The following is a 25,460-nucleotide window of genomic DNA, read 5'->3' on the forward strand; positions in this document are numbered from 1 at the left end:
AGAGGGGAAAATGAACATAATCTTATCATAAGGTAAAGGACAAGAAAATAATGATGCAATGGACCGCATCCACTTTGTACAGGACGGTGGATTGGAAGCATGTGTTCATGCATGGCAGGAGAAATAATGTACTTTATATGCTTTTTAAAATTTCTTCTAGTTTGAAGTTTTATTTGCTCCTATGCATACAAATCAAAATATCTCATCCAAAATTTGTAGTTTTGTCATAAATTAATTTAATTGCAAATTCAAAAAGACACATGTTGGATCATCAGGGGAGTTGAGAGATCTCGTTAAGAACAAGAATATTAATCAGTTAGACACTGCATCTTCGTCCAATATTTTAATTATTATATAGTTATATATTCCTCAACATTTATTTTTCTAATCAATGTAAAATTTCTAATATTTTGACATTAACAAACTTAAAGAGAAAAATAACTATAAAACAAGTAATTAACACTATTAAAAATGTCGAATTAATATATAAATTATGGTTTAACTCTTTTAAAGTGAGCAACTCACTCACTTTATATGATAAAGTGATTAATATCAATCATTGATAAAATGAATAGTTGATATTATGTGTTCATGTATGATCAACCATGATTAATGGTTATAATATATACCATTATTCACCTACTTTACTAATTTATCACTTTAGAAGAATCAAATTTATAAATTATATAAATGAAATATAAAATTAATACTTTGCGAAAGAACAACAGACTAAATTTTTTTTATTTTCGTTTTGTTTTTTTATTTTTGTATGCAATTCAATTTTTTATATGAAAAGATTAATACGTTATATTAACTTTCAGCATTTGAATTCTAGACTTTCTGATTAGTACTTTTTCAACGTCATTCAACTCACAACTATTTGCCTGATAGCAAAGTCGATTCAACAAATTTAGAAGTTTAAAATGACCTTTAAAAATAAGATTTTAAATTGTAAAAAAAGCATAAAAATTATAGCATATTCTAAACTTGAATTATAGATAAAAGACTCGAAATCTTACACCTTACCTATTGAGCTAACATATAACTACAATTAAATTTGTAACATAATTAATAATATCATAAATTATTTAATTTAAAGATTTTTTTTTTTTAATTCTAAATATTTTTTTAGACCTTGTTTTAGTGACTTGACCTTGAACCGGATCTAATTGATAAGTCAATAACTCAGTTTGTTTAATAATGTAAGCAAAATAATACTTAGAGATATACAAAAAGAACTTTTAGAACCGTGCTTGCTTAAAAGTTTATAGCACTTTATATTTTGAAAGGTTTTTCTTTTTATCTTCCGTGAGTGATTACATATTGAAATGTAAATCTACTTTCATTATAATTTCTTTTTTTTTTTTTTTAGTGAGTGGGATGCCAGACCAAGAGGAGAATTTCACAATGGGAAGAAATAGGGAAGATGGCCCTATATAGTGATCATAAGGTTATTTGTTATACAAATTTATTTGGCATTTTCAACTTTTCAAACACATGTCCAACAAATAATTTGGATCTCTTAAAAAAAAATATATTGGAAAAACTACCATTTTAGTCCTTAAAAGTGTAGTGTAGACACAATCACTTAAAAATCTTAAGTCCTTAATTCAATTAAAAATCTAAATTAATCATCGAATTGTTAAAATAGTCCCTCAAATATAGAGTTTATTATCATAATAGTCTCTGAAAAATATATCTTACTTTAAAATAGTCTCTAACCATTATAATGTCAATGACTAAACTGACTGACTAAATTATAAGCTATTATACTTTTTTTACGTATTATTTTTGTTTTTTTTTCTTACTTAGTACTTATTACATAAAATTATCTAGATTTTTAGTTTTATTTACATACAAGATTTTTATAATATCAAATTTTACAATTTTTTTACAAAAAATTAAATTTTTAATGATATGCAGATGTTATTTGACTACATTACAATTTATTATTATTAACGGTCAATTTAATCTGATTTATTTAATTGTATAGATTTATACAAAATAAATTAAATATAAAAATATTATTTATATTTAATATTTTACTCATTCTAAATAAGAGTTAATTCACGAAGAAACTATTAAAAAGATGTATTTAATGTTTCAAAAATCTAAAAGTTATTTTTTTTAGCAAATTTTTTTTAATTTTTTTGGGTATGTTTCCTTAACATTATTTTTACAAGCATAATACATTGATTGAATAATACGTGCAAACTAGCAGGCAAATTAACCGATATGTACACGTGGCAGTCTGAGAGTGGCTACGAGTCTTAAAAAACAATGTGAGTTGAATATATTATCCAATGAAAAGAACTGTTCCTACTTTAGTTTGTCCATTAAACGTGGAAGAATATGAGAGAATCATATGAGAAATGATGAATCTAGGATGAAAACAAGTATTGAACAATTAAATGATAAAACATGACGTGACATACCATGCATGCATCATGCATGAGTCAAGATGTGACTAATCTTGCTGCCAAAAACTAACATGCCAACACCACTCATTTCTGTGTACGTGTCTTCACATCAGACACTTCGTAAATACAAATGGTCGGAATTAATTTTTGATGATTGAGCCAATTTTAGATTATATGAGAAGTATTTTATTCATCAATATCAATTAAGTCACAATTTTATTCATAAAATGTAGATAATAAAGAACTATTATAGATATATGATATTAATTTTAAAATTTTGTTAAAATAATAAATCTTGATTTTTTACTTTACATTTTATTCATTTCAAAAAATCCAATTTTGTATTTAATATTATTTGCTAGCGATGTTTAAAATTTTATTAAGTTTACAGCAATGATCTAATCAATTATAATTTAATAAATAAAAAAATAAAAATTATATATAAATTAAGTTTGAGATATTAGCATTTTTTATTTTTTTACAATGACACTCATTGGATCACTCACCGGTCGTCTCAATTTTAGAGACATCTTTTTATATCAATGAATGTTTTAAGTTGTTTTTAAACTTTCAATCGATTTTTAAGTATTTATTCACTTAATACCATATATTACATTTATCTCACAATTTTGCAAAATAAATTTGTAATAAAATAAATGTTATGAAACTAATACATCAGTTTTTATTGATTATATTATAACTTAAATGCATTTTATAAAAAAGACTAAAAATAATACTAATGTACACCAATTTTAAATTATTATATTTTATTTTAATTTATAATAATCATAAATAGAATTTTACTTAATTAATAAAAATAATTTGATAAAATTATTACTTTTTATCATTTTTGTGTGCAATATAGCTAAATACAATGTTCATAACAAAAAATAAGAAAATATATAGTTATCATAAACTTTAAGTTAAATACGTTTTTTTTTCATTGGATTTGATTTTTTTTCCTTCTTCTTTCTCTTTCATTTAAAGAGAGAAATAATCACAACAAAATTTTGATAAACTTTAAAGAAATAGATCATATATGTTATCAAAGTGTAAATTAATATTATATTTATATTTAATAACCACATTTGATTTTATTATTTCTTCGTAACTTTCATACTAAAATAATTATAAAAAATCAACGGTTAATTTTTGGTGTCAGATCTTTATATCAATATGAATAAAAAAGAAGATAATTCAAATTTTATTTATTTATATATTGTTATGAAAAAGTAAGATATTTTTTCACTCAAGCTAATGAGTCATGATGGATGATAGGCACACTTATCAAGAATGAAAAAACAAAAACAAGAAAAAGGTAAATATCCGTTAGTAAGTTAATGGAGTGGTGGTACCTTTACGGCGTTAAGATTTGCTTGTGTTGTTTTTAGCACAATAAGGACACGTGTACGTCCACGATAACATTTTCCTTATCTTCAATCACTTCACGTATGTAATTCTACTATCTTCCTAGTTCCTACAACACCCACCCTTTTCTTCCTTCTTTTTCTAGAGATAAAAAAAATTATTTTGATTTTAATATTTATAAAATAAAAATATAATTTTTAATTATTATAAAATGATCAAGTATGTGATTTTAGTCTTCGTTGTAAAGTTAACATCTAATTTTAAATAAAAAATTTTATGCATATTTATGATAATAAAAAATTATTGTAAAACTTTTATGCATATTTATGATAAAAAAAATTAAATTTGTGTGAAAAATCTTTTTATAATATTTTAAATATGATTGTAAAAAATTATTTAAAAATTAAACATATGTTATTTCAGAAGAGACTAAAAGTAATATCTAAATAATTTTGTAGGGACTAAAACGTGTATTTTTAGTTTACATGGATTAAAATTAAAAGGTCATAATTTTATAGGGACTAAAAATATATTTAACTATAAGAAAAAAAATCAATAATGAACATCTATATCTATCATGGTAGAAAATGGCATACATAGAAACACTAAGAATATAATCAAGGTGAATTTGATTCCCGTTGTAGACTAATATTTTAAAACATAGAAAATTTTAATAACATTTGACTATATTCTTTAAAAGTAATTTTACGATCTTTTTTGCTTTTGGTATTCGTAAGTTTTTTGTTTGGTTAACATTCTTGTAAATATGATTTCATTTTAAAATAGTTATTTTATCCGATTTCTGTTAAAAAAATTGTACCGTTATTAAAACATAACCGTTTTTAACACACAAAAACCCAAATATAATTAAATTATAATTTTTTAATCTAAAATTAATCCCAAATGTTTCAACCTTCTTCCCTAAAAAAACCTAAATCGTGCAAAAAATGGCATTCATTGAAAAACTAAGAATATAATCAAGGTGAGTTCGCCCGGTAGACTAATATTTTAAAATATCGGAAATTTTAATAACATTTGACTATATTCTTTAAAAGTAATAGTTTATGATATTTTTTGCTTTTATAGTTTAGAATAACGATCTAATTGATATTGATTCAATACAAAATACATATTTGTTTTTATTGAATCAATATCATTTAAGTTACTATCCTAGTCATTGAAATAAATCATTAACATTTACTTCAAAGGGACAACGTTTGTGGCTGTAGGAAATTTCAACATTTTTCAAGTACTAACCTATGGTGGGTCATGGTTCATATTAGAATTTGCCTATAACAAAATATCAAGAATATAAGTAGAACTTTTAAAATCGGATGAAACATTATGCGAACATTTTTACAACATATAGATTTCTCTCAAATATTTCACAACCCCTAGTACGCACACACTCTCCAAAACAAATATCTGAACTACATCTTACAACAATCTAAGACATGGATATAAGAGAAAAGAAGAAAGTCATATACTACTTACTAGATTAAAGTGTTTTTGTTTAATGCAACTTGTAACGAAGGACTAGAACCAATATATATATAAACTTGGTCTTCCTTTTCCTTTAACATGTGGGACTTGTTTAAAGATGTTACAATTCCGACCAACTCCATCAATCTTCAAATTGATTAAAATTGATCTTCTTAATTGTTTACATAGAGAATCATAGTTCAAAACAATTATCATACTTCACCATAAATAATATACTATACTTGAAGTTAAACCACTTCAAGAATTTTCACATTGCTTAAATTGACAACCATCATAGTTAAAAAAAAAAAAAACTATTATATTCCACCATATAGAGCATACTTTGAAGTGGAAAAAATAGTAACAAGAAATGGTTTTGAATTAATTATGACCTTTTTTAAATTTAATCTCACACTTAAAATACATTTCTCAAGTATGAACTTGGAAAATCTATATTTTGTTAGAGAACATTATCTGGTTGAGGACGTTTTGAAATACACTAGTAATAAAGAATATCATTTAACAAATGTATTCAAAAGTGACTCTAGTTGACTTGTGTATAGGGACATTAAGGAGTAGAGTTAGAGAGATCACACGCTAAAAGCATATCTCGTTCATGCAATTTGGATTAGTCTAATCCTCATAAATTTTGAGATTTTCACTATAGTGCTTAGACAACGTTCTATTCTTAACATTTTCACTTTAAATCAATATTGATTTTACAATATGTATTCTCTTAGCCTTAATATCCTTAAACTCTATATTTTCTTAACCACATATATGTAGAGCTAGAGTGTGTTGAAGCTGAAAAGATTATGATACTTACACTTTGAAAGTGGCTTATAGTTTAATGTAGTATCTTAGTCTTAAAGATTTGAAGTCCCTTTTATTTATAGATTAAGGAAGTCTTGTTTATAATGTGGAGAATGAATATGATCCTTGGCCATATGTAGAGCTGTCAATTTGACAAGCCCCCTAATTATTGACCCCAGCCCACATTTTGAAGGGGCCAAAAAAATTAATAATTTAAAAGGCCCCCAAAAACAAGGCCCCCTAAACTAAAAGCTCCCTAAAAATTTGTGGGCTTAGGAGGCCCATAGGCCCACCTTTTTAAAAAAAGAATCGATTTTCTTTTTTGAGAAATAAAGTTTTTCAATTTTTTCGCCAATAATTTTTTTTTATTTTTTTCTATAAAGTTTTCCGATTTTTTTTCGATAAAAAATGTTCGATTTTTTTTCGATAAATTTTCCGATAAAAAATTTATGACTTTTTTCGATAAAAAATTTCTGATTTTTTTTCGATAAAAAATTTCCGTTTTTTTTCGATAAAAAATGTCCGATTTTTTGTTTCGATAAAAAATGTCCGATTTTTTTCGATAAAAAATGTCCGATTTTTTTCGATAAAAAATGTCCGACTTTTTTTGGATAAAAAGTGTTCGATTTTTTTTCGATAAAAAATTTCCCATTTTTTTTCGATAAAAAATTTCCCATTTTTTTTCGATAAAAAGTTTCTGATTTTTTTTTTTCGATAAAAAATTTTCATTTTTTTTTTAATAATTTTTTTTTCAAGAAAAAAATCTTAAAATTAACAAAATATTGGTGGCCTATAGACCCCTTAGGCCCCATGAAATAATGGGCCGAAATTAAGGGGCCCTTAAAAGGTTATTTTGATAGGGGCCTAATAATAAAATAAAAAAAGTAAAGGGGCCTTGTAGTTGGGGGCTTTTTTGACGGCTCTAGCCACATGTCGTAAATGTCCAAGTTAACTTTATGATATTTTCTTAAGCTTTAAAGTAATATCATCTTCTAAACTTGAGTTCATAATATTCTTTATTGGCCATTGAATATGACTGTCAGACACGTAGTCTAAGGCCAAGTTATATTTATGATCTTCCTTTAAGTTTTACTGTAAATTCCTCTTGTATAGTAAGAGTTTAGAAGATTTTCTTTTTTCGAACCTTCTATATTTTGTAAATGTTTAAGAGATGTTTTTCTTCTATTTAGGAAAATGGGGTTGTTGGTAGTTGGCAAACATGTACTTCTCTTGTCATTATAGTTGTAAGTACCATTTTTTCTTTTTGTGGGAGACATTCAATTACTACTTGTTTCTTTTTGTATAGATTGTTGTAAAAGTCTTTTGCTCTAGTTTTTCATTCGTCTCTTTTGGGGAGACTTTCTTGAAGTTGTATATTTACTTTTTTATCTTCCTCTTCATGTCTCTTGTATAGATTGTTATGATTAACTTTGCACTAAATTTTTCATTCAAGACTTTGTCTTGTTGATTCTTATTAGTGTAGGTGTAGTGTTATCTTCCTCTTCATTAATATCTAATTCAAGACTCCACTTAAACAACAAACAAACTAAAAAATAAAGACTGTGACCACCTGCGAGTGTGTTGATTCACCAAAGATTGAAATAAAAAACAAATCCCTTTAACTTTTCTTTGATCCATGACCAAGATAGAAACTTAACATACTTCATAATTTGAATTACATTATTTTCCACATCAATTATCCTTAACATCTAGTTACTCTCCTTGTTCGTCTAAAATACTCTACTAAAAGCAACATCTTTAGTATGAGTTGAAATCACCATTATTTCATCAGCTATGGAATGACATTGCTATTCTCACCACCAATTCATAACATCTCAATCATCAATCATATATCATCATCACATAATACATACATGTTTTTATCATCACATCACATAATCTCATCAAGTCAAACTACGCATAATACATGTTTAAATATGTTTTTGGATCAAATCTAACCTAAATCATACGGTACTAGTTGATGAATTCGGCTGGATTTTATACACCCCTAATTAAAATTGTTTTCATGAATATAGATCTTAGTGCAATTAATTGAAACAATATTCCAATAAAAAAATGATATCAAAGTATAATTACATGTATTATTTTATCATAAGTAAATTCATTCACATTAACTATCATTTCCCCTTCATAAAATTTAGCAATAGCAATGATTGTGCATGAGTCTTAGTATCATATATGACTTCCTTAGTTTGAGATGTGTATTAGGTTGGACTATGTATGTTGAGGAGAGTGGATACACATAAACACAAACAAAAGACAAAATAAGTCTCATGAATTTAGAAATGGTTGTATTCCACTTGCTTTTCTTCTTGATTTTTGTCTCTATAACTTATAACAAAGTTCAGCACAATTTATGGTAGACATAAACAAAACAACATAGCCAGTGCAACAATGATATATTAAAAGAAGCAATGCTAACGACACAATCTTTAAAATGAGTTCTAAGGCAAACTTAACCATACTTGTTGTAGTCTACTCTACTACTGCATGTTCATGCAGCAATTCATCTAATGGAGCATGGTTATTGAACACTTTAACACTTCCTGCATTTTAACCAATATATTTCTGCATAACATATAAAAAGGCAATCAACAAAATTCTAATTTGAAGCGTTGCATGTTAATTAGCAGATCTTAAGAAAGTAATTTGTAATTCTTTAGACGTTTTTATTTTTGTCTCTGAAAGATTGAGACACAAGTATATTAAAATCTAAAATGATCCTTGAGAATGAGAAGTGATTCAATTATCAAATTAAATAACTATATACAATTAGAATCAAGCAATGCCAATATATATATATATATATATATATATATATATTATTGCCTCAATTCTTCTTAATATTATTTTCAATCATATTAATGAGGCAAACTTTTGTCTTTTGCTATAGGTTTGTTTTTTTAAAGAAAGAAGCTCATCATCTCATTTCATTTATAATGTTTCCTACAGATCTTTTTTTTATAAAATACGGTTGAGTTAAAATTTAATTAACAAAAGTTGATGTATCTTTGATCTATATTATAAACCAAATATATCAATTTGTTGACCAAATTTAAACTCAATTATCTCTTATAAAAAAGACCAGAGAGAGTAATACTTTGGATTGAATAAATATAGGAATATTGATAAAAAAATATGGGGACCAACTAAGAATATGATTACCCTTGCTAGAGCATGAACTACCTCATTAGCTTGTCTCCTTACAAACTCGACAAGAGAGTTTCTAAAATCATATTTGAAGTAAGGTTCTACAATCATATAAAATAGCTGCCAATTCAAATGCACCTTTTCTATTTAAATGTAGTGTTATTCACAACAATTTAGAATTTAACTCAAAACCAACTCCTTGTAGTTGAAGATCACATACCCACCGCATGACCATTAGCAATTCAATTGCTTCTCCTTTCAGTAAATTTGGTCAACAAATTGTGTTGCGAAGAAAAAGAGGCATCCATGTTACATTTAAATTTTCCTGGGACTGGTTTTGTCCAAACAATGGTGCTAGTTCTAGGACCAGCTGCTGTATGCGCACTAGCAGCCCCTGTTTCATCCACACACAGCCTGATATTGGTTTGTTCTCTAACCGTTAAAAATTATTCTTTGTTGTTTGAGATTGAATGATTTCGGTTTTGTTTGATTAAAATGTCGACAATTATATTATGAAAAAAGAGAGGTGGCATTGAGTATGTGAGAGGTTGACACATACACAACTGTGACCTAAAACAAGTGATAAGGTGTATATTAATATGATTAGGATTAAGATAAGATGCAAACTCAGAACTTTCAAGTCCTTATTGCATAAATAAACATCAAAAAACTCTCAGCAAAAGTTTTATTAATATAAATACAACACCATGATTCCACATAAATGCATGAAATTTCTCTCACTATTTCTTTCTCCATCAATAGAAAGATTATAAAGGAGAGAAAAAGAGTGCAGGGGCAACAGGGCCGCCCTGCACAGCCACCTAAAGGGATATGAACTCTGTTCTTTGAGATTACAAAATACCGTCCAGTGATAGATTACCGTTTATTGACCAAAGAGGCAAAGACCAAGAGAACAATGACTAGTGATGACAATGATAGCACTCTTTATTTCCTTGATTTCTTCTGGAAGAATATGCTTAGATTTTAGAAGTAATGTAAACTTTGCATATAACAACCAGAGATAGCTTTGCTTATATGCATCTGAATGATAGGCAAACATATCAAATGGAACTTGGCAAGTGAAAAAAAAATCATTAGAAAAACTCAATTTTTGCTGTTGGGTATGATGTATTGTTGTCCACTTATTAGTGTTATCAATAGCGGATGACTGATTATGGAAGTCAGGCAAAATTCCGCCATATAAATATGCTGCCGCCTATATAGCAAAACAAGGTGAATATGGAAGCAATTTGACAACATCGTCACTGCTACTTATACGGGATGATAAAAAGGTAAATCAAATAAACCTTCATATTTCAAAATTTCTAAAATTTAAATAGGGAGAGGAAAATGTAAGATTACCTTAGAAGTGACACAACTTTTTTTCTTTGATGGCCCAAAAATGTTGATCTCTAATTCAAGATGAATATCCCACAAATACTACTTCAAACACAAGATCCTACCATTTACAGATTCAAGTGCAGCCAGCATTAGAAAGCACATTGTATATTACTATTTAAATACTTTTTTTTCTGGTCTGAACCCCTCCTTTTCAATAGCCACTTTGGACTCTGATTAATCAGGAGGTAAGCTAGGTAGGACTTACAAGGGGACCAAAGCTCTCTTAGTACTTTTTTGTTGTTATTTTGTGGCTTTGATTTCCAAACGATTTTCCTTGTATATCCTTGCAGACAAATCAGAAACAAGAGCATAATTATTGCTTTCATAGCATGCAGTCATAAACACTGCTAACGCTACACGATTAACATGAAGGTCCATGTCTAATAACTTATTAAAGAACAGTGCAGCCATGCCTACTTTCCTCTCACTACAAAGCTTCCTGACCAAGGTATTAGCCGTCCGTATCCAGAGTTTCTTTTCCAGCCTTTCAAGAATAACCATGGCAGATAAACAATCATCTATCTTACAATATTCATAAGCCAAAGTTACCCTAGTAACTTCACATGGAATAAGTCCCTTTTCTATCATAGTGTCATACAAACTCCGAGCCTCATCCAGCTTTGACTGTTTGCAAAGCCCGCTTATAAGTGCACCATACGTAATAGAATCTGGAGCGCAGCCATGGTCACTCATCCTATGGAAAAATTTCATAGCCAACGTTACATTTCCTTCTCTGCAATAACCACATATCATAGATGTATAAGTTTTGTTTGTAGGAATAAGTCCAATTCTCAAAGCTTCCGTAAAACAGATCTCACTTTCTTTCATTCCTTCTTCCCTACATAATACTGCAATCAATGTGGTGTATGAATGAATATCAGGTTGAATACCACTTTTTACCATCTTGTTGAATAACGCCAACGCTTGCTTGATATTTGCCTGTTTGCAATGCTCAGACATGAGAATACTGTAGGTGACTTTATCAGGTTCCAAACCATTATGAAAGCCACTCTCAAGCATTTTGTAAGCCTCTTGTACTTTTCCTCTTTTACAAAGGCCGTCAACAATGGCATTATATGTATATACATTAGGACTGAAACCTTCACTACTCATTAGGTTCATCAAATCATATGCTCTTTCGAAATTCCCTGCTTTGCAATGACCATTAATGAGAGCTGTATAAGTGTTGGTGTTTGGGACTAATCCCTGCTCTTTCATTCGGCTCAGTAGCATTTCTGCCCGGTTTAGTTTTTCATCTCTGCAATATCCGCTTATCATGGCAGTATATGTAAGCACATTTGGCTTGTGATTTTCGCTTCGAACAAGCTTGAGAAACAACCGAAATGCTTTCTCAGTCCATCCTTTCTTGCAAAGACCATCAATTAATGATGTATGAGTATACACATTAGGTTTCCATCCTTTACCGACCATCTCCTCCAACATTTCAAATGCTTGCTTGATGCTACCCCTTTTACACAAACCTTCAATCATAGATGTGTAATTAATCAAATTAGGCTTCAAACCCATATCGCTTGACCTACGAAAATACCATAACGCTCTGGTTGCATAACCATGCTCACAGAATTTGCTGATTATTAATGTAAACGATGCGTTATCAACCACAAAGCCCCTCTCAAGCATGGCAGTCAACCACCTATCTGCCTCCAAAACATTGCCAATCTTACAATATGTAATAACCATCACCTTATAGGTAACAGAATCTGGTTGAACTCCTCTCACACACATTTCCTCAAACAAGTTCTCTGCATATTCAACCAAACCTAATTCACTAGTAATCTTGATGATACAATTCCATGTCCCAGTATTTGGAGCCAAACCCTGGTTATGCATTTCAGTAACCATCTCCACAGCCTCTTTCAACCTCCCAACCTGAGCAAAACTCTTCACCATACACTGCATAACTTCATGAGCTTTCTTTGAATTCCCATTCCCAATAAAAGATGTTGCACACACTATGTATAGCCTCATAAAATGACGAAACTTAGGATATCCAATTGCCCAATGGAAGAAACTAAGGGCCACCATCGAACCAGAATCACTTGCAAGTGAAGCAACGACGGTAACAACTTGCTCGTGAGTTAGAGAATCAGCATCAATGCCGAGATGGAGTCTTGGAGGTGAAACTTTCATGTGGGCATGTTGATTGTAAGATTCACACACCAATGAGCACACCCTTTGGACCATAGATTGAGATGGAACCACATCAGTAGAAGAAGATGTTGTGGGTTGTGTTGAAGAAGAACAAGAGCAATAGCATAGTGCTTCTCTATTAAGCATGAAAAGTGAGGGAAATCTACGTGAAAAGCCATGATTTCTGAGAATCACAAAGCACAACATGAAAAATGTGTTACTGAAAGCAAAGTGTGACAAATGAGTCCACCAAATCAGTATTTAAGGAATTCCGGTTTTAATAACAAGGTTCTGCATCATATTAGCTACCTTTAGCTAGAACTGGCGTATCCAAGACCCTGAGTCAGCGGATGTCAACTATATAAAAAAATTGATAATTATTATCATACATATGAAAAGAAAATAAACAAATAGATATAGATAAACAATATGTATTCCCATTTCAACCAACTTCTTTGAAAGATGTCTGATTTCAAATTTCAGTTTTACTTTTTTAGCTACCAATATTGAACTTACATCTGTGATAAATGAATCTAACATGATAGATCAATAATAATGACGGAACATACTTCATAGCTGGATTAAGTATAGCACCTTAAATAATGAGACACAGTTCCAGAAACCTTCTTTCAATTTTTTTTTTGATTAGATACTCTTGATTTATATTTCACATATCTAACAACTTCAATGAGAATTTGTTTAAGACACAAATCAAGATGAGTTACCAGATCAAAAGCAATATAACATTTCAAGAACAAACACGGTGAAAAGAACTACAGAAGTGTCAAAGAATACATAACCGCAAGACTAGCCAATGTGTCAGTTAAATACCAAAGTTTCACTTATGTTGCCTTATCAAAATAAAGAGCGCTAGCAACAGTCACTCTAACACTCTTTCTTCAGGTAAAATTCACGTAGATCCCACCATTTTGGAAACGGGCCCTACATAAAGTGGTGTGAACTACATGAATCTCACTCAATAAAAGAGTGAGTGTTGGAAACAGAGCATTAAAATGAGTGCTGCTAGTATTTTTCTATCAAAATTAACAAAATGAAATTCACCTACAAGTTAACCTTAACCTCTCTAGACCTAAAAAGTAAAAACACATACCTAAAACTAATAATTATTTATGTAGTAAGATATTTATGAATACAAACCCACTCAGTTCTGTTGGGTTCTCCTATTTAGAAGAAATGTGCAAATCACTAAAACATCCATAACTTTTCCCAATCAAGACCATTGATAAAGTTTTCAAAAAGGAACAAAAAAAAAAAAAAAATGAAACATGCAGTATGCATTATCAGCACTAGCATTCTGATTGAAGGTGTGTCCTGGTATCCAATACCGACACATTAATTACATTCAATTAATTCATATTCTCAAATTAATATTGATGTTGATGTGTTAGTGTCGTGTCTGGTGTTTATGTCAGTGTCAAGGCTTCATAAGGGTAAACTAGTTTCACAACGACGTTCAATGAGAATCCACTATTTTGCGGTCATTTTTAAATTATGGTTACAAAGTGAGCTAACGTGGCAATATCATGAGTCTTTATTGGAATGTTAATGAAACTATTTTACTCTGAAAGTGCATCTCCATCAAACTCAAAACTAAAACAACTACAAAACCCAGGTCAAATTAACCATAAGCCTAATACATTGACCGAATAAAAAATGAAGAGAAAACAATACTTTATATCCATTACCTAACAGTAACATAAACTCCATAAGGACTTTTAATAAACTCAGCAAATAAACCATATGTAGGGTTTAAGACAAAAATTGGATAGATCATCAATTCAACCAATCAATTAACAATTTCAATCCGAAGTTGAATGAAATGAAAAGAAAAAAATAAGATTAGGATTTATTCATAAACGTAGGGTTTTTCTTAAAATCGAATTGGGAATTTGAAATTACCAATGGGAAGAAGAGAACACAGCAACAGATGAAGAAGGATGAGGGGGAGGCCGGAGGGAACAATCCAAACAGGGAGAAATCAGAGCGGTCTGATGGTCGTAATCGGAGCTTGGTGGTGTTCGCGGTGGCCGGAGGAAGGCGCCGGTGGAGCACAGTGGTGGAAATGAGAGTGCGTCGCGATTTGAGAATTTAGTGAGAGGTAGAATATTTTTGGGAGAGGGGGTGCGAAACTAAATAATTAGGATCATTAACTTAAAAATAAATTGTTTTCTTACATTAACATAAAAGAATTTTGATAAATATAATTTCCATCTCTTATTTTGATCTAGGTTATTATAATTAGTTAAATTAATATTTTTATACTTATATATTTAAACTTTTCTCTTCTAATTTTTTCACTTTTTTAATATTTAACTCAAATTAATTGAATTATTTAATTTTATTTACGTAAAGTTTATTCTACGGTTGAAAATTCTACTCCAAAAATAACTTTAAAAAAAAATAATGATAAAACTTTATTCCAAATAATTTTATAGAAATTGCGATATGTTAATATTAACCATATTCTTTTAGTTAATATTAATCATATTGCTATGAGTTAACTGAATATTTGTTTCCAACCTATTTTTTCTTTGGAACAAATTCATGAAATCTCCCTACTCTTTGGGAATTATTTTTCTAACCATGAAACACACACCCCTTAAATGTAATTTTTTTGTACCATTTTTCATTTTAACTTTTTATCATTTTCCAATACTTTATTGACATAGAAAATAAAGTAATAAGATTTAAATAATATATATATTACTATGCTACTTTATGACTTATCATTATTCAATTTAAAGCGTTCACAAAATTAAGTTTAAAATTTAATGGTGTGAAACTCTTTTGAAAATTTATATATAAGAGAACTATATTTTGAATTTAAAAGTTAAAAGATCAAAATTATAAATCAATCAAAATAAGAAAATCAAGTGTAATTTAAGCCAAAAACTAGAGTAAATATTAAATTTAGTTTCAAAACTATTATTCTCACTCCAATTTAGTTAATTATTTATAAAAATATAATAAACACTCCTTAAATCATTCTCAATTCATCAATAGCGTTATGTTAAAAGTTTGTTAAAAATTAAAATAGTTTGTTAAAATTAAAATAATATAAGTTACTTTTAAAGTTTTAGTATTTACAATAACAAACCCTCACTTTGATAGTTTATCTACCTCTTGCTATGACTCAAAACAAGGCAATAATATATTTGCATAAATATTCTAATTAGTGGAAACAAAAAATAAATGACTCAAAATATATTATCATAATAAAAAAGATTAAAATAGTCATTAACATTATAAAAAAGGGACATATTAATCATTTTGTTTTATTATATTCAAAAGTGGTTATTAAATAGACGATATATGTATTATTTTGTCGATGATGTGGTTGTTAAGAATCGTCGTGTGTGAAATATCAACGGTGTGCCGAATTTTGTATTTATATTAATCATTTATTTTATAACAAAATTAATCATCAATTTTATACACAAATTAGTTCTCTTCTCTTATGTCATTTTTACTACTTTTTAAACCTTAACATTCTTAATATTGAGAAAATGTGAATCTTGAACCCTAGCTTTGTTTAATATTGAACCCTAGTTCACTTCATGGATTTGATGAAAGAAAATTTCTTTTGTGATGCATATGCTTGTTATCCTCGCTTGTTACCATTTTTTGCTACTATTGTTTGTTGATTGTTTAATCACGTATTTTTAATTGTTGGTCTTGTTTATTGATTTTTTAATGGTGTGTGCCCTTTATCTGCAAGTTTTTTATTTTGTTGTTATGCGTGGTTTAATATTAATCAGGTGGATTATGTGGTCATTTTATATTTATTTATTTAATATTTTGTGGAAATATTAATATATCTTGTTTTGTCTTTTGACCTATTTTAATTCTTTTATATTTAATATACTTTCAAATAATAGTCAAAAGATGTACTTGACCTAAAATAAATATAAACAAAAATTAAGATGTAGTTGACTTAATATTCAAGTCAAGTATATTTTAATTTTTATATTTATGATAAGAAGAAATCGATTTTTTTGTACACCTTTGGTGAAAACTAAAAAAATTTATAATTCTAGTCCTTTAATTATTGATAATAACTCACATATTTAGTGTAAAAAATTTATTTATTGTTATTTAACAAAGTTTATTCAAATATGCATATATATATATATATATATATATATATATATATATATATATATATTATAGTGCGAATCAATATTTTACGAATTGCAAAAATACATGTTACCCTCTCTCTCATAAGCAATATTTTACGTATTTATTGCGAAAATTAAGAGAAATACGAAACCTGAAGTGGTATCCACCGTCTACGTAAGATGATTAGTCGCTCGTGTGTTTCTTGCCAAATATGTTTCGTACCGTTTACCAATATTCATATACATATATTAAAATATAAACTAATATGATTAAAATTATATTCAAAAATAATTTAACAATTTCTCTACTTATAGAAAATATGAGTTGTTTAACATACTTTAAATTAAATTATTTTAAATTTTGTCTAATATTAAGGATTAGATTATTAATTAATAATAATTTAAAAATATTTTGTAAACATCTTAAAATTTATGAAAATGTAATAATTCCATCGATTTGATGGCAAAATTTGGTGCGAAGAATTAGGAATTACTCGATATATTTTAATAATTGAATTAAATTTAAATTATATAAAATTGAGTTATTCGAAGATATTTATTTATATTCTCAATGTTTACATATCTTAATTCATATAGAATAATATAATATTTTTAATTTAAAATTGTTAAAGTATTATTTGAAATATATTAGTTCACATGATAAATTCTCAATTATAAAGGTATTATTTTTTATTCTAAAATCGACCGTAAATGCATATACAATTATTTGAAAAAAGAAATAATTAATTCAAGACTCTACAAAGTTCACGGAAGGAGAATAAAGATAATCATCAACCATTAATTGGAATAACTCATCATTTGGACCTTAGACTCAAGCAAACATTTGATCATGACAAAGGAATGTAATTGACAAAAGAGGAGAAATTAGCCTCCATTTGTTGTGGTATAAACAAACATAAATTAGGACACAAGTGATCATCTCATTAAAAATTGAATGAGATCACTCTAATTGAATATGAAACGTCATTTTTTTATAATATAAGGATAATGATGATTAAGGATGAGAATAGTTAAAAATAGTTACATGATAATTATATGATAGTTAAAAAGTCTTTTAGGCTTATCAGGTCGATCTATTTAAATAAATATAAATAATTTTGTATTACTACTATAATTATTATATTAAATTTTTTATTAGATATTAAACTCTTAGTAATTTCATTATATTAACTTTTTTTTTAACGTTGAATTGAAGTATGATATCATATAAAGTCAAATTCTTTAAAATATCATATTAAATATCAAAATAGAACATAATTTTGTTGACATTAACTCGTTAGTCTACTTAAATATATATTTAATTACTTATTTAAATATGTTAAAATGAAACAAACTTATAAGTAGACTAATATTTTATATCAGACTTCCATCAAAGTCAAGTTCATGCCTAAAAAGTAATCATAAGTCACATATCAAACTTACGCCTTAAAAGTTTTTGATAGATTATGCTTAGACCTTGCAAGACTTAGCTCGGCATAATCTATTTTTACTCTAATGAAGATCTCTCCCAATAAAAATCAGAGAATTATTTATTTAACTTTTACATATAACATGTATATAAAACTATATATACATATGCTTAGAAGTAACATAATTATTGTACAACTTAATATAAGCAGTAACAATTTTTGGTAATGCACCTCAAAGTTTGATCGGGGAAACACCAAAACACTGGACAATCATTGTCTTCTTCACACATTGCTAGTAATATAAAACAAGAATAAAAGAATGTTATTGATTGTGTATAAGTTAAAGAATAAAATTTGAAAAGGATAAACAACAAAATATAATAACTTGGTTCAATTTCTTGTTTTTTCCTATTGTTCCTAACTTGATTGTGGTTATAGCATTTTTTTTTTTAATTATAAATTTGAAGAAATCATAAATAGTTATGAATATTTTAAGTAAAGAACAGCTAAAAAAACACGTAAAAAATACAGTTGAGTTTTATATTTAAAAAAAAAATAAACAAATTTTTAATTATTATAAATTTTTTTTTTAGTCATTGTAAACAAAATTATTGTACAAACATTTTTAGTATGTGTTGAGACATCAATATATATCAGTATTCTTAAAAAAAGTTTGTCTACAAAAAATAAATTCAAAATTCGATTGCTAAGTCCACATTTTAAAGACGTTTATCTTGAACATATGACATTTAAAAAAAGTTATATTTAATTCATTTTAAATTAAAAAATTTTAAACTTGTGTGGATGAACTTTTAATAAGGTTCTATACATGTTCGCAAAATATCATTAAAAAAAATTAAAATTTGAAGTATGTTATATTCTACAAAAAATTAAAAATAAATAATTTCGTAGGGACTAAATAATATGATTTTTTTTATAGAGATTAAAAATAAATTTTCAAATTTTTATAGATATTAAAACTTATTTAATCTTAAAAGAAAAAGAAAAGATAATGGCTTGCCTCCAACATCAGCTACAACAAGAAATATGGAAAGGAAAAGGATAATAGCATAAACAAACTTAAGAAGTTCAGCCATATTTTCCCCCTTTGCAAATTAAATATGAAACAAAAAATTGTTTGATCATTTATATATAAATTCTCATGTTATGTTTATTTCAATTAAATAATATTTTTTAATATGAGTTCGACTTCAGAGCCTCATAATTATATATATAATTTTCAGATGGTATATGTAATTTGGTCTTTGAAAAAAAAAATACTTTTAAACACTTTGAAGAAACCTTTTGACCCATCTAATTGTTCATATTTGACCATATACTATTATAATAATCTCACTGACAATGTTGCTAGTAATCAGAATTATTTGTTTCACCAACCTTTCATTGTTTTTTTAATTCTTTTTAGCCTTTAATGATAGTCATGGGACAAAATTCCAATAGATCAATAACAGTATCAAATGGGCCAACGTTAGTTGTAGAACTTAGACACATCACACATGTGAGATGAAATATATCTATCTATACACGAATTGAAAATGTGTATACTCAGTATTTTATATAACTAAGTATGATCAAATTAATACATATCAAATATGATAAATGTATCTTATGCATGATTAATTCCACATCTTTATTTACTTTTAGAGTAAATAATTATTTTGGTCTATAAAAAAAAACACATATAGAAAATATTATTCTATAAAAAAAAATGGTAATTTTTAATTTGTAACAAAAAAAAAAAATGGGACACTTTAATCCTTGAACCACAATCTATCATAGAACTACAGGAAAACTGATGACGTGTATCGTTATGTCATTAAGACGTTCGTAAATTTCCTACATAGCCTTTAACAAAAATATAAGAGGACAATTTCCTGTAATTTTTTGCTACGACAAGGAATGTCTGAGTTCAACATAGTGGCGAATTTCCGACGATTTTCATTGAGGTTTTTCTTCTACTTTTTTTGTTTTATTTCTTCGTATTTTTGTTTTCAAATTGTGATTGCTTTCCTTTGCACCATGATTTCGTTTCTTTTTAGTGCACTATTATATGACATGTGCATTGTCGCATAATCTAGTCACGGCTCAAAAATAAATAAAAAACCGATTAAGAAAAAATTTGATAGATGAACTAACATGTCTAAATTTATTCTTGTTAGGGACTAAAAATTATTGTTTTTTGCCAAGGTCTAATCTATCCCACATGTATTTTTAGAGACAAAATTGTCCATTCACTCTTAATTTTAAGATTATTTTCTTAAAAGAAAATTTTATAATTCATATTTATTAGCGTTTACAACATAACATGGAGTCAACCATGTTTACCTCTAAATATAATATAAGATAATAGCATAAAACGATCAACCAAACCGAATGTGGGATACCATATACATAAAGTACCCCATTTTCATACACGACCCGCAAGTTAAACAAATTAATAATAGTCATAGTTGAATCTTTGTAGACTACAACCATAACAATAGAAATAACATATTTCTTAATTTTTGTATATAAATATTATTTATATGATTCATTTAAATTGACACAATTAATTATGGTGTACTCCGTAAGGCCATTCAAACCGTGACCTTACACCACAAATTTTTACTATAAAAATATATGCAATTGCATGAACAAATCATCAATTACTTATAAAATATAAGACATTAATACATCGTTGATGGAGTATTTGTTGCACAAATTTATAAATTGTTCAATGAATTATTAGATTAAAAAATAATATAGGAATAATCTATACAAGTTGCCATACACATTTCTTACCTCCATTCTCATGACTTTATTATTCTTTTAATTTGACAAATTTTTTCTCCATGTCGACCTAAACCCTAAACAAGGATCGACATAGAAAAAAAAAGAGGAAAGCGAGAGATGAGGTTTCTCTCGCTTTTGGCATAGTGAACCCCTACAGGAGGCCCACACAACGGGCTATTAGCTCAGTGGTAGACCATACCCCTGATAATTGCCTTGTTGTGACTAGACTGTAAGGACTCTCAGCCACATAGATAACTCAATGTACTCATCAACACCTGATCCTGAGATATGGATCATCTATTTTCTTTAATTTTTTTAATGTCTCTATGTAGTGCAATCATCAAATTATAGGATACTATGTCTACAATTGTCCAACAAAGCTAATCAAATATGTTTATATTATTTTTATTTAAAAAAATATATTCAACTACTGTATAAACTTTTTCTTATCTATAAATATATTTTAAAATATTTACTTCAAATTATTCAAATCCTATCTAAGATCATCAATGCAACAAGATAGATAGATCAAGTAAAATAAATATCAATCTATTGAGAATAAAATGTTAGAATTATTTTATTATAAATTTTGATAAGAAATTTTGTGCCTAAACCAAATTATAAGATTAATATGAGAATTAACATCCATTCTTTCTTTAATTATGTTTTACTTAGTTTAGTGTTCCTTAAAAAACACAACTTTATACAACTTCATACCTAACACTCATTGAAAGAATCAAGAAATATACACTCGATGGACATAATTTATTCTTTGATGTAATCATTTAAAAAAAAAAAAACTCATCGTCAAGAATAAGTACTCGATTAATCGACTAACTTTTAAGTTATACATTAGCAGAAATTGTTTGTTCAAATATTATAAAGGATATAAAACAATGTCATAAATCTAGTTGTATTATTTTCACTTTTTAAATAAAAATACTACACCTTTGCATTTAAAAAAAAAAAAGGGAAGCACACTTTTTAATACTTATTTTTCTTTTTTATCCCAAAAACATATACATAAAGATTTTTAAATTGAACAATGTATGTAAATAACATTGAATTTTAAATACTTTTAAAATTCGTATGATAGAGATAAATATGATACACAAATTTTATAGAGACCAACTTTCAAGGATTAAAAAGAACATATGGGTCTCTAATTGACTATTGTCAATCTTTATCTGACTTTAAGAATTGAAAAGTTAGATGCTCTCACAAATGTGTGCACTGAGTCTCAAATGACTTCTCATGAAAAATAAAAACATTATAATAGAACGTTCCTAAAATTTATACCTTTTACTATGGAGAAATTCATCAAACAGAGTATTCCCAAAATGATTGTGCTAAAGATTATTTCGAGTCGGTTGGAGAAAAATGCACGATGTTTTAGAAAACCAAAAAATGTCAATGTCTCTCCTTATTGGACAAGACCTAATATGACGATGTTGGGGTGCACAACACATCATGAAAATGTTGCACTTTTGTTATAAGTTGAAGTCTTTTAAAATTGAGATTGATGATAGAACTTTGATTTGAAGGATTCTTTAGTCTTTATCTCCTCAATTCGATGTTATGAGGATCTTTTACAATACTTAAAAAGTTGAGCGGGATGTAGATGAGATGATTGCTATAGTAACTCAAAAGGAGAATTTTATAACAAAGGGTAAATATTATTGTGTATGGTTTGTTGCTTCTACTTCTGACACAATATGTTAAAAGAAACTTCGACGAAAGAAAATATCAATCTAATAATAGGAAAGCAGGAAAGACGATATAATCGCTAGAGCCTAAAAGGATGTTTAAGGGAAATTTCATCAAATAGACTTGCAAGTATTGAAAGCGGTATAACCACGAGGTGGGTGATTATTCCTTTTATGAAATTTCACTTCCAAAACTATGACTAGACTGTTCGAATGACAAAATATGATATAGAGGCACCATCGATGAATGAACAAGAATCCAAAGACATAATTGATTCCAATAATGTTGTTGAAGATATTTACATAGTTCAACTTGAAGACTTGTTGAAATGGTCAAAGGGTACTTGATTTGCAGAAAAATACCTCGTATATGTCCATTTACTTAAAAATTAGTGAGGATCAATTTTATAATACTTGTGTTATATGTTGATAATAATCTTCTTGCTAGCAATGCACTAACTTTTTCAATGAAGCAAAACTTGATGATGAGTGACAACTTTAATATGAAAGACTTGCAAGCTTTTGATGATACGTCACATGATAGTCTTTGATTGTCTTGAAAGGCTCCTAAAGTGAACTAATATGAACTCTTTTCCCCATGTTCTACACCTATTCAAAAACATAAATGATATTTAAACACAATTTTTTATATTGACAACATATTTTCGTACGTACCTTTTTTAATTATTCTTTCTCTTCTCTTGAGATCAGTTTCTCTATCCTCGAGACCAACTCTACATCCACCAAAATTGTATTTCATACAATGTCGATATACGATGTCAGTTTTTTTTTTGGTTGAAATAGCATAACTATGATAAGTCACTTTTTAATTTTTTGACTCACAAGAGAGTTTGTTAAAAATCGTTTATTATAACATAACATTTTTTTCAATAATATTTTACACATTAGTTGAACATAAAACTATCGGTCAAAATATTATTAATATACATATATATATATATAAAAGAATAGTGATATTTAGTAACAAAGACTTACATTGTACGCGTTTTGATCAATTAACAATTAGATGATCATGTATGAGAGAGTGAGTAATTACAATTTATAAATGCTGCATGTTGCCACATATTATTCATCTCTTTCTTGCAAACATCTCTCATAACAATAAGCATTTATCTTAAAGAGAAAAATTAAATTTACAAATGGTACAAACAAAATATTTAAATGTTGTATATTATTATATTATTGGGATTAAAAAAAAGAGGGTTAATTTGTATTCAGCTATCAACACATCACAATCACTATGTTCATTACTTTAAATGTGTTTACCATCAACCATTTTTAACATCAGATGATCTTGGTTCACTTCGAAACTCTTTACTTCGAAAGTTAATATAAATTAAAGGGTTAAATAAGTTTTTAGTCTATCGTGTGTATTCTTTGAATTTTTGAATATTATTTTGATATAAGATTAATTAAATATGATTTTTAAGTTTTTGGTGCTTAAATATTCATATTTAATTTATCTTCAGTTAAAAAATTCTAAGTTTTTGTAGATTTTTTTATAATGTCCTAAATATTTATGGAAAAAGTTATTCAAAAATTCAAATGATACACAAGATTTGATATAAAATGAGGGATAAAAAATGAAAACAAAATTTTTTAAAAGACTAAAAGTTGACAAAAAATTTATAAGAACCAAAAACAAAATAATAAATTTTGTCAGACTAAACATTTATTTAACCTTAAATTAGATACTAAAATATAATAGGCTAAATTACAATTTTAGTCTTTTATATTTGATCTAGATTTCGGATAGGTTCTTTATTTAATTTTTCCGCATCTAGGTATTTTAAGTGACACTCCATTTGCAACATTAACTTTTATGTTAATGTTTGTTTGCAAAAATGTCATTTTTCATTAATTCGGTTAAAAAATGTCACACCGTTGCAATGGTGACATGTGTATAACGGTGTTGATGTAACAAATTATAAAAGTAAACGATTCCAAGATTGATCCTTTAAGTTTTGAAAAAATACATTTATAGTTCTCAAATTTAAACTAATTTTCGCTCAAACAGAATCTTCATCTTTTATATCTTTATCTTCACCATCTTCCTCTTCCACTCTATTTTTAAATACCATAAAAACTAAAATTTATAATTGCATAAAGAGGTGCATTGTCTAAGAAGATTTGAGTTAGTAAATATTTTTCTTTGTAATGTTTTATGGTTCAGATTTAATAATTTTTAATTGAATCACAATCATAACAATTATATGTTATTTATTGATTTATTTAGTAACTCAGTAAAACTTGTATAAATATTTAGATATCCAACATATATGAATATGAATATTGAAATTAATACTCTCAAATGTACTTATACTTCTCAAACCAAGAATACAAATACTATAACATTATAAAAAATTTAAGTTAATTGCATTTTTAGTCTTTTATGTTTGATCCAATTTTTGAATATATGAACAATTTATTTATTTACAGTGAATTTCTATTTATTTATAACAAGATATTTTTAATTTTTGTTGGAATAATTAATCTTTTGTTTTGATTTTTTTCTAATTTCCATAGTCGACTTTTTGAGTTTTTCTGTTGAAATTACAAATTTTA

At 27.3% G+C, this 25,460-nt stretch overlaps 1 protein-coding gene across 4 annotated transcripts; it reads right to left on the reverse strand.

Annotated features, from left to right (window-relative positions):
- Nucleotides 1-9,193: 9,193 nt before the first annotated feature.
- LOC101496148 (uncharacterized) lies at nt 9,194-14,960 on the reverse strand. Of its 4 annotated transcripts, none has more exons than XR_003471537.2 (3): nt 14,727-14,960; nt 10,617-13,163; nt 9,194-9,824 (listed from the first exon to the last, which is right to left on the reverse strand). XR_003471537.2 is itself a non-coding variant. In XM_004489047.4 (3 exons), exon 3 carries the CDS (start codon nt 12,951-12,953, stop codon nt 10,896-10,898), a length of 2,058 nt encoding a protein of 685 aa, XP_004489104.1. In that variant the 5' UTR covers nt 12,954-12,990; nt 13,116-13,163; nt 14,727-14,960; the 3' UTR covers nt 9,870-10,895. The 4 variants fall into 4 exon arrangements, 2 of the variants coding, with proteins under 2 accessions (XP_004489104.1, XP_004489105.1); XR_001143287.3 differs by lacking the exon at nt 9,194-9,824 and adding an exon at nt 9,870-10,470; XM_004489047.4 differs by lacking the exon at nt 9,194-9,824 and having other exon boundaries at nt 9,870-12,990; nt 13,116-13,163.
- Between the last annotated feature and the right edge of the window lie 10,500 nt (nt 14,961-25,460).

This window comes from Cicer arietinum, chromosome 3 (genome assembly GCF_000331145.2).
Source record: "Cicer arietinum cultivar CDC Frontier isolate Library 1 chromosome 3, Cicar.CDCFrontier_v2.0, whole genome shotgun sequence".
In the NCBI taxonomy this organism is placed as follows: domain Eukaryota; kingdom Viridiplantae; phylum Streptophyta; class Magnoliopsida; order Fabales; family Fabaceae; genus Cicer; species Cicer arietinum.

Coding starts and splice junctions, on each gene's coding strand:
- LOC101496148 (XM_004489048.4), bottom strand. CDS start 12,953: ATGCTTAATAGAGAAGCACTATGCTATTGCTCTTGTTCTTCTTCAACA.